Below are 11,115 nucleotides of genomic sequence, written 5' to 3' on the forward strand. Positions count from 1 at the left end.
AACGTTGCGAAAAAAACCGCCCCCAGTGCATTGCATAAATTGTCGCTGCGGGTTATAAGTGCTTGAAGGAACCGAACAAGGAAGAAAGCTAGAGATGAACGGAAGGAAGGATGGATGGATGGATGGAAGGAAGGAAGGAAGGCAGCCTGCCAAGCCAGGAGACAGCAATGAGATTGGAACGGTCTTTCTTCACGGTTAAGATTTGGATTGATCCTCACAATCTATCCATCATAAGGATTGGCAGGGAGGGCATCAAGAATTCGTTGCTTTAACCAAACTTATAGACTTTTGTCATCTCGTCATTTCGTTTCGCCTCAAGTGTTTCGTTAACCTCAATGGAATTGTTTTAATCATTTAAAAATACAAGCGACTGCTGGCCAAACTATATTGTAGGCCAGTAGGGACCAACGAGAGGCATACAGAGAATTCATAACAAAGAGAGGAGAGAAAGAAAATATATATTCCATCTTCTTTCTCTCCTTGTTTCGCCCCTTTCTTTGTTTGCCTCTAATTATTAATCAAAAGATTCAAATTTTTCGCACCGTAATGAGCGATCCACTGAGAGAATTGTAATTTGCATCCAGTTCAAAGCAATCAACACCGATACTGAGAGAGAGCCAGGCCAATACCTAGAGATTACATGGCTCAGTTCAATTGCTTTTACCCCTGTTTGCACCTGTATGATATGGCAATGGGTTTCGATTGCATCAATACGCTAGCCCATTGCGTTTCGATTTGATTTGAAATGCGAGCTTAATTGCTCGACTATGGGAAATGTGTGTCTATGTCTATGTGTATGAGTGTGTGTGTGTGTGTATTTGTACTGTTTATTATACCCTCAATTGGCAGGGTATAATCGTTTCCCTGTTTGAGTTTAGATGTTGACCTCTCATCGGACACCTTGGGCTAAACAGCTTCGATTCCCAGGAGTCCAAAAATTTCACTGGCAATAGTTTGCCTTGAAATCAAGGATAAATTGCCTTCAATTGTTCTTCATTGGCTATGAATTGCCTGTCCTTTTCAATGTCAGATATTTCTTTCCCTACTAAACCCATTTTCCACATGATGAACAGATCTGATATAAGATGTTGCTCTCAGTTTGCCTCATGGTCTCTTATTTGAAGTAACTTTCGTTTCTCTCTTTTAAATCTAGAATCTCAGAAATTGATCAAAAGGAAAGCAAAGTTTTGAAATTTCATATCATTTTACTCGAGAAAGGACTCTAATTTTTCCCAGGACGTACTGTTTCAGAGACTTTCGTAACCTGTGATGGATTTTTGTTCTAAAAATGCATGCCAAATACTTGGTCATTCCCCTTGGGCCTATGCAAAGGGTGACAGGAGGAGGGGCCTTAGTTGGTTTTGCAGTATTATTACATTGCCTCAATTAACTTGTGACCCAATTTCGAATTGAGAGTTGTTGCAAGTTCTCCGGGAATATAGTGTAGGTAAATAGAAGGGAAAGGGATAATGTTGAGATGGGCAACAATAAATAATACCGTATGGGGGGAAATCCACATTCATTATTCAAAACATTGTCACGAGCCTTAGGGCCAAATATGTTGGGTGCTTTAGGTTTTAGGGTGGATCTGTGTTTGGATGATGCATGCGACGGGAGGGAAGGACGAACTGGGAGCAAGCCAACGTCAACGTATTAACGTCAAAGTTGGCGTTGGTTGCTTCTTAAATATATTTCGTTTTTTTTGGTGGCTGTTGCTGTGTGTAGTCATCATCATTGTCATTGACGACGACAAATGTTGCCGCTTTTAGGCGTTGACATTTGATAAATTAAACATTTTTGTACAGTCCCAAAGACGAGTACGCGGCGGATGTGGGCTCTGGGTGGTCTTTTGGGGGAGGGGCTAGGGCTAGAACGGGAGATCATTTTTTGTTTAGCTTCTTGATGGTTGCTTCAGAGCAGATGAGGAGTGGAATGGGAAGAGGGAATGTCGCGTTTTTTGTCACTTTGTTAAATACATTTGGCTTTATTTCGTTGCTGTTTTTGTTGTTGTTGTTGTTATTTTTGTTGGTTCGGAGTGTTGCGCAAATTAGAAAACACTTTTGACATTTGCTTGAGTTTCTCTTTGTCTCTCTCTGTGTGTTTGTGTGTGTGTGTGTGTGTGTATCCGCCTCCAGGGCAACTCATCCTCATTCCCATCATTATCCTTGTTGTCATTTTGTTAATTGAGCAGTTGCTTTAGCCCGCGGCCAATAACAAAACTGAAAGCTTCTCAATTCTGAGTAAACGTTCTTCTACGTGCTCTGAAACTTTCGCCCAAAAAACCCAAAACGCTAGAAACAAAAATATTGAATTAATAATCGGCAAGAACTTTTGAACAACAACTCAAAGGGCATGTCTCAAGAACTATGTCAAAAACAAAATAAACGCAAATTTTTGATTAATTTTTCTCCGATTAGTTTAAGCATTGCATATCTTATCCCTACAAAGGTTATATTCAATTATCTATCCATATGAAATTTGCCTGAATTTGAGATTTTTAATGATAAGACAATATCCAAGGTCGACATGGGAGAGAAGCATCTTGAGGATATAATGAGAAGATGAAAAGGAAAAAGGAAACTAATTCCAACAGTTCTCTTTCTTTTCTAAGGACCAACAATAGTTCTGTCTTCAGTTCTCTTATCAAATTATGACCAATTATGAATTAGTCTAGATGAATAATGAATATATGAAGTTGAATCGATTTGATGATGAAAAGGTTGACTTTTAGATAGAATCTCAATCTCATATATGTTCAATTCAAGAAAATATTGAGAAATGTTTTGGTAAAAAGGAAAACTAATAGAGAAAGGAAATAGTGAAACAATTCAATCTATATTTTTGTTAATGGAACTCGATTTCCATCCATTAACCACTCTGTTTTTTAGGGGTGTGAAAGTGTGTGTGTGTGTGTGTGTGTGTTTATACTTATAGAAATTTGTCAAATAAACGCAAAGTTTCCTTCTTCTTTTTTTTTATATAAAAATTGCGTCAATCGGACGTGTGATTGAATGGACGTGAAACACAAAAACTTTGCCACAAAATCTGGGGTCAGATAGAAAGCGAGAGAGAGATAGACAGAGAGAGAGAAAGACTGAGGCTAGAAGGTTAACAACCACAATTTTTGCACCATTCACACCATTATTTGCAGTCAATTTTTACAGGCTCTTCTCTCTGTAAAAACAAAACAACAAAAATTGATGAAAATGTAAGCACTGAAGGAAATTGCAAATAAATACAAACCTAACACACAAACAAATCTATATAGAAAAGTTTTGGCGATTTTATGTGACCATGATTTGGACTTTTATGACATTACAAATTGAGCTACAAAAACATAAATCGGACATCTGTGGCCCTCCAATGAGTGAGAGACATATCCATGTTATGACCTAAGCGGAAAAGAAAAGGAAAAAACCCAATGTTAGATTTTATAACTACTTGAGTATGAGGAATTTCCTTATCATAGTTAGTAAGAAAACTAAACTAAGTTAAATTCTAAATACTTTTCGCAAACTTATGATCTGAAGATCTGAGAAGTTTCTAAAAGGAGTAATTTTTAAAAGAATTGGATTCTCTAGAATTGAATGGATTTTGGATTATATTTTTTAAGGTAATAATATTAACTAAACTAAACACATTAAAGTGAAATTAATTTGCTATTTTGTTGTGGTTCCAACTTTCCCCATTCTGATTATTCAAGTTTTAATGATGTAAAGAAAAAGAAACGAAAACAAGGAGATAAAATGAAAATGGGAAAACAAAGCAAGTAAATGAATAGTTTTCAAGAAGCTTTTAACGCATTTTAATGGATGGCAAAGGGAGATTGGACGATGGTGGTGGTCATGGAGAGAGGCTTGTCATGCTTCCATCTTGGTTTTTACGACCAACAAAAAAGTTGCGATTTTCCTTTTTGGACACTCTCTCTCTAAACAGCCAGAACGACTGACTCTATGTGTGGCAACAAGCTTCTCCAACTTGGCCACGTAACGTTATTTCTCTACAAGGATTAAGTGTTTTGTTGGCTAGCGGCAATGTGAACCAAGTAAACCAACCACTCGATGGGAAGTGTCTCCATTCAACTTCTTTGACTTCCCTTTGCCTCTGAATTATCGTCAATACTTTTGCCTGAAATGGCCAACAAGTTCCCAACTAACAGGCCAAAGAGTGACAGAGAGAGAGAGAGAGACAGATAGATGTTAGAGGGTGAAGCAGCTAAAAATAATAATTGTAGGAAAATATGAATTTGTGGTTGGCAAAATAATTGCAAAGAAGAGAAAAGAAATTAAATAAATTAAGAAAAAGCATAAAAAGGGAATGCAAATGGAAATAATTGCGTAACCATTACATTGTCAATTCCAACGGATACCCTAACCCAGTGAAGAGTTGATCAACTATGTATATCGTATGGCATATACCCTAGTGAAATAAGGAAAAAGGGTACAAGTCCAGGCAAAGGGAGACTGGTCTGTTGGCAGATTATTCATCTTAGATAACACTCTAACTGAACAGAGCTTAACGGGTAGTCGTTGTTGTTTGCCATTGTTGTGCGAGGGGTGCTTGAATAATTGATTTCCAAGTAAATCTCTGCGATGATTCGGAACTTAACCAAACTAGTTTGTGGCTTAAACAAGTGTAGCTGATTGAAGAAAATGACTTTACGAATGAGTAAACATCTTTAAGGATTCAGGATCAAGTGATCGCAAAAAGAAAGAAGAAAAAAATTAAGAGATTGAGTATGAGAATGGTTTTTGGTTGCCTCTCGTAAAACGCTGTTGCACATAAGCCGCTTACAGTTTGACAACAACTGACAAGATGTCCCAAAACCAACCACCAACCCCACCCCTCCACTCAATAAGACCACTCTTCCATCAGTATGTCCTCGGCGCCACAAAACCTGATTGTCAAGACAACAGAAACCGAGAGAAAGCGCATTGTCTACTTAGTTAAGTTGTTATTTTTATTTCCCCTTACCGCTCTGCTGCTGCTGCTGCTGCTGCCCTCACCTATGCGGCCCACTTTCATCCTTTGGGCAAGGCGCCTGACAAGGCGTGGCACATGCAATTATGACAACATAAGTTGAGCGAAAGAGACTCCGATAACGAGGAAGAAGCAGAAGAACAACAACCAGCAAAGACAACATTACGAAAATTGTTAGACAACGAAAGGACCGTGTCTCGCTCTAAGATAGTTTTCCCCTCAAGAGCTTTCAAAGCAGGTAAACAGCAACAGCAGCAGCAGCAGCAACAACAATAACATTGGCGATGAGTTTGTGAAGGGGGTTGGATGTAAATGAGAAAGGAGATGATGCTGACGATCAAAGGGATATCAAAAAAGGATAAAGAAGTTTGCTCTGAAAGTATATCAAACTTCAATAGGCAAATTGAAAAATTGATCAACTGAAATTGGCATGGGAAAAGATATTTAAAAATAATCCATAAGATATTTCAGATATTCTTGTTATATACTAAATACAATCTATATTCAATATCTGGTAACGCAATACACTTCTATTTCCATTTACTCCTAATGAATTGTTTCCCTTTCATTGTCATTTCGTACATACATACATACATGCTATTTAGTGTGTCATTTGTTGTTGTTGTTGTCGTCCTTCTTGTTTCTTTTGATAACTTAGTTGGATAATTTCCTTTCTTTTCATTTCATTCATATTCATATTTAACACTCGAGTGGCCTTTCTGGCACTATTCAATTGTTGTCAATGAATGTCCTTCCTCCTCCATTGTTGGCATGTCCTCCTTCGTCGTCTACTTCTACTACTTCATGTTATCATTGCTGCACGAAAGTTATGAAAGGGATGGGCATGTGGATGAGAGCTATTATACAGGAGAAACTGAAACTGAACAAGGCCAAAAACAACGAAAACGAACATTGTTATTGTTAGAGTTCAAGTTAAAGTTAAGCAGTGCCTGGAGCATTCAGCAAGGACTTGAAACACAGAGACCCGTGTAAGCAGAAGATAGTACCGAGCACTAAAGCGAGATGGAAAGGAAAGGAAGACAGAGACGTACGTACGTACGTAGCGAGCTTGAAACGGCAATGAAGTGCACTTGAAATGTGAATGGGACAGAAAATAAGACAGAGACTGAGCTGAGTAGAGCGTTCATTTTGCCTCCTCACTTTTTCACTTTTGTTTAGTTGACTTGACTTCTCCATCTCAGTTCAGTTTCTATGTCTAATACTGCTTCGTCGTCGTCTTCCTCTTCTTCCTCTTCTTCTTGTGTCTGTTCTTATTCCATTCTATCATCTACTTTGCTGCTCTCTTTGTGGAACAATTTTTGCCTGAATGCAAGCGTAGAAATGTTTGAATGACTGAATAACTGAATGAATGAGCCAGTCAGTCGGTCCCCCTCCATCCCCCGCACAAGGATTTTTCCTTTACTATCAAGACTGATCCATTTCTTGGCATTGGCATTTGTAAAAAAGTTTCTTTAGCTCACCGACACTAAGTGAGCGATTCAAGTGTCGTTGTTCCCGTTTCTTCTTATACCCTGTAGCCCATTAATTTAAATTGTCCAAAGCAGTCTAGACACAAGAGGGTATCTGAAAGTCTATGCTCAACTTGAATTTTGTTGGTCGTGTTGTTGCAATTGCAATTAGTGGAAGAACGCACTATTATCATTATGAATTTTGAAGGCATCCATGAAACGGCAGCAACAACAATTAAACTTAAAGTTGATGGCGGCAAAAGTTTCCGAAAGGCATAAGGACCTAAAGTGGGTTTCAAGTGGCAAAAGAAAGAAACACACCAACAAACACAAAATGCTAAAGCAATTGACTTTTGGTTTTAGTGCTTTCTCTCTGTCACTCGCTGTTTTCTATCTCTTTCTCTAGTGCTTTCGTTCTCTCTCTGTCTCTCTCTCCATTCCACTTATTCATTTTGTTGTTTACCTATGATAATTGTGATGTTTATTTATGCGCGAGAACAGCAAAAAAAAAGAGGAAAATTCGGAAAATTTCAAAAATCTTAAAATCACAACGAATTTTAAATATTCTTGAAAGGAAAATCAAATGGAAAGAGTTGTGATTCATTCAGGCAAAAGATCATACTCGATTCAAGAACTGAATCCATGATCTATAACTCTCAACTTATTCATTCATATGATGATCATTCTGCCCATTTATTGCTACCCTTTTCGGTTAGGGTATTTGCAAATATGTAAATTGAAAGAGCCACAGGATGCCTGGTGAAGAGAGAAAATGAGAGAGTAATGAAGGCTTTTACGAGGTCAATATGTGCATATGTTTCTGATTTTAAAAACAGTCAGTTCAACAAAATTAATTCACGCAAATGGTTAGCACAAAAAAAAAAAAAAAAACAAACAAAAACAACAACAAAAATATGCGAATGAAAAAATTAAAATTAATGAATGGCATAAAGCAACAAATTAAATGAAATGAAATCACAATGATTTAAATGTTTGTCGGATGGCATAGAAAGTAAAATGAAAGCTTTATGAAATCCATTATTGAATGGTTACATTAAAAACACATTCAATTTGTAAAATACATCTGAAATTTTGATAAAAATTTATATAAACTCTAAAAGTGTTTTTTCCTAGAACTTTATTACATGTTTTCCACTTGAAAACTTTACTCCCAAAAGATGCAAAGCTTTGTGTGGTATCGATAACATTTAACTGCAAATTCATAGTTTACTTTTAGGCATATAATGCATAATGCAAACTGCAATCTCTTAAGAGCCCTCCTAAAACAAATTGTGAATATCAAAAAGGATCAAAACTTTTAAAAATTCTTTCCTTTTTGTATTTCGGTCTAAAAACACGAATGTTCTGCTGCTGCTGCTCGGAATAGAGGTTTGTCCGAATTATGACGTATACGCAGAGTATGCCCAGTTAACTTAATTACCTGAGAATGGTGTGACTATTGATCTAAAGTTGAAAATATATTCCATGAGCAATTTGTTTGGTTATAGTTACACACACACACACTATCAACTTTTTTGATATGAAAATAAAATTTCACATTTTGGGTAAAAGAAATTTCATCTTAAATTGGCACGCCTTTTGCAATTCGATTCGCAACGTCGACCAGCCCCGTCTCCTGCCCCCTGCTTACCACCTCCAACGAAGTCAACAGCCAGATTCCAGTGCCCACCGTTATGTGCCCTGTAAAAAACACACACACACACACAGGGAATGATAGAGATAGACAACGAGAGAGAGAGAGAGAGAATGGAGAGGAATACAGGGGAATACAAAAAGAAAGAAATACCAAACATACCAAGGCCACTTTCTATGCAAATTTTTATGTGTTAAATGCATTTTGTTGGATTTAACATTCTCGCTGATTTTTTGGTTTACATTTTTGCATATAAACGAAGACAAAATGGGGTGGCAAGAGAAGAAAGAGAAGGCTGGAAAGGAAGGTGCCACACACACACACATAGACACAGATACACATACACATACATATATAAAGACAAATTAGAGGATTAAGTAGCTGCTGCTGTGGCTTCTTCTTCTCCTACTTTTCCTTCATGTTCGTCTATGTTGCCATCTTCTTCTTCGTCTTCTTCTCCTTGCTTGCCTTCATTGTCTTAGTAGAGACAATTACGCTAATTCGCTTGAAATTGTCTTGCATTCTCTCCCTTCTACTCCTCCTTTGCCTTTTCACCATTCGGACCCCCAACCCAAACCCATCAAGTCACCGCATTTTCGCAGTGGCAATGACAATGGAATTGCACATGTATGAGAATTTCTGTGCTTGTGTGTAGATTTGGTTCCGTGTGTGAAATCCTTTCATCGCTTTATTCAAACAGTTAAATTTGATTATGTTGTAAATAAAACACACTCACACACACACACACACACACACAAGTGCAAAACAAGTTTAAAGCAATGAACAGAAAAGGCTACAAAAAAAAGTTCAGTTTGCTAGAAATAAAATTAAGAGAAAAAGAGATAGACAGAAAGTGAGTGAGTAAAAGGAAAGAATTGATCAACTTTTTTGGTCTTCCCTTGTTCCTTATTGAAGTTGAATTCTTATAATAAGCCAATTAATGTTCAACATAATCAGGAGATAGAGTTATTAACCACTTTCTTCGAACGAAATGAATTCACTTTCAAAACGGCTAATTCTTTCTCTTAACCTTCTAAGCCTTGTTAGTTTCTAAACAATTGTTTAATAGTTTTCTAAGGGTTAAATAAAAATATTTGATAATTTCTTTAAAGAAAATGGATTGCATTTAAAAGTAGTTGGAGTAGTTCATTCAGTAGTTTATTGAGTAGTTCATTCACAAGTCAATTACTATTGACTACCACAAAACAATTGTCAACCAGCCAAAATCGGACTTCTTATTCTTTAAAAATTTTTACAAAATTTATCAAAATGGAATTTTCTTTTCACTTTTTTCTACTTGTTTGACTAAATTCAATTATTCATAATATAATTTATAAATTCATGAAAAGTAAAACAATGAAACAGTTTGCCAAGAAGATCTAAGAGAGTTTGATCTGATTGATCTTTCAATAATAGATCTTAAACTGCCTTCTTAATATTTAGCTTTGTGACTCACTTTCTAATATAGAACTTGGTGGAAAGTGTCTTTGACTTTGGTCAAAATGTTCAAAAAATTGACCAACAAAGTCGAACAAAGTCGATACCTTAACTAATTGAACATTTCAAATATTTTGTATCCTACTTTTTGAATTTCTTTTTAGATATCTATCGAATTCGGTTTCAAAAAAAAAAAGGTCAAACATGTATCTAATCGTGCTTACTATGTATGTAGTTCCACAATCTAAAGTTAATCTAGAAAGATGTTTTAGTTCTAATGAAATTTTCCTTTTGCAATAACTAGTAAATACTTAAACTCTTCGAAGCAAAGTAGATGAAACGAACAAGGAAAGTGTATTCAGGAAAAGTATTCTCTTTTTAAATGTATATAAATATATATATATGTATGTATATATGTAGCTACAAGAACGTTTTTCGTATGCTTTTTCGTATTGTTGTAATTTTTATTTTCTCTGTGTTTTTTATTTCTCATTGCATGTGTTGAGATTCTCATGGAAATTTGCATACAAATTGCGTCTGGCGCATTGCCACTGTAAATGTACATGTGTATATGTATGTGTGTGTGTGTGTGTGAGTGTTGGTGTCAGTCTAGGGGTAGAGACGTATGACAGACCCCCATGTAAAGGCAGCTGGGGTTAACACAACTGACAACATTTTACTGGCTTTCATCAATAGACAAGCAAATTTCAGATACTTATTATATGAAACTCGAAACATCTTAGTAGACTCCTTCAAAAAGATTGACATAATCATTGTTTCTCTCAGATTTCATTCACTTTATTTGTTTTCGGCTTTGCTTTGTTTCATTTTGTAACTAAAAACAGTAAATAGAAAACAATTCACAACATGGATGATCATATTATAAATACTGAAAATCTGATTTGGGCCATAAAGAATGGCGATTTCAAGGCAGTTCAATCGGTTTTTCTAAATTCCCAATTCGAGGTGAACGATCAGCTGGGCGAACGTTTTCCCCTGCACTATGCCGCCGATTTTGGTCAATTGAAGCTGCTGGAATTCTTTATTAAGATTGGAGCCGATGTGGATCGAAAGGACAAGTATGGCATAACCCCCCATATTGGCTGCCCTGTGGGAAGGTCACACCAATTGTGTCAAATGCCTGTTGCAAGAGGGGGCCAATCGACATGGTCAAACGCCCAATGGACAGAGTTATGCTGAGGCCGCCGATAATGAAGAGATCAAGAGCCTTCTGGAGGGCCCATAAGGAGGCTGCGATTTATCATTCCCCTTGAATCTGGAATGTCTATCTGTTGTGTGTTGCTATTTGATTAGTTCTTTTTCTTGTTTTGCCCGTCTAATACTAAATTCAGTTTCATAAGTATCGGCAGTTTTCTTGGGAAAAGGATATGGGAAACATTTAATCAAACCCACAAATATGGTTCGTATTTAGTTGGCTTTAACTAATTCTTAAGATGATATCACTAGCTGTCTTTCTCGCTGGTCCTCTCTCCCTCCTCATCTCATCGCTTTCATTAGTTCTCCCATAGTCTTCTGGTAGATTCAACGACATGGAAACACAGTCATTCAGTTGTT

The 11,115-nt window shown here is 36.7% G+C and overlaps 1 protein-coding gene across 1 annotated transcript; it reads left to right on the forward strand.

Annotated features, from left to right (window-relative positions):
- The first annotated feature begins 10,342 nt into the window (after positions 1 to 10,342).
- On the forward strand, positions 10,343 to 10,900 carry LOC137587232 (myotrophin). The gene is given in 2 exon segments (XM_068303556.1): positions 10,343 to 10,632; positions 10,634 to 10,900. Coding segments are annotated over 2 exon segments (378 nt in total). The 5' UTR covers positions 10,343 to 10,407; the 3' UTR covers positions 10,787 to 10,900.
- The last annotated feature ends 215 nt before the right edge of the window (positions 10,901 to 11,115 follow it).

This window comes from Drosophila tropicalis, unplaced genomic scaffold (assembly GCF_018151085.1).
Source record: "Drosophila tropicalis isolate 14030-0801.00 unplaced genomic scaffold, ASM1815108v1 contig_158, whole genome shotgun sequence".
In the NCBI taxonomy this organism is placed as follows: domain Eukaryota; kingdom Metazoa; phylum Arthropoda; class Insecta; order Diptera; family Drosophilidae; genus Drosophila; species Drosophila tropicalis.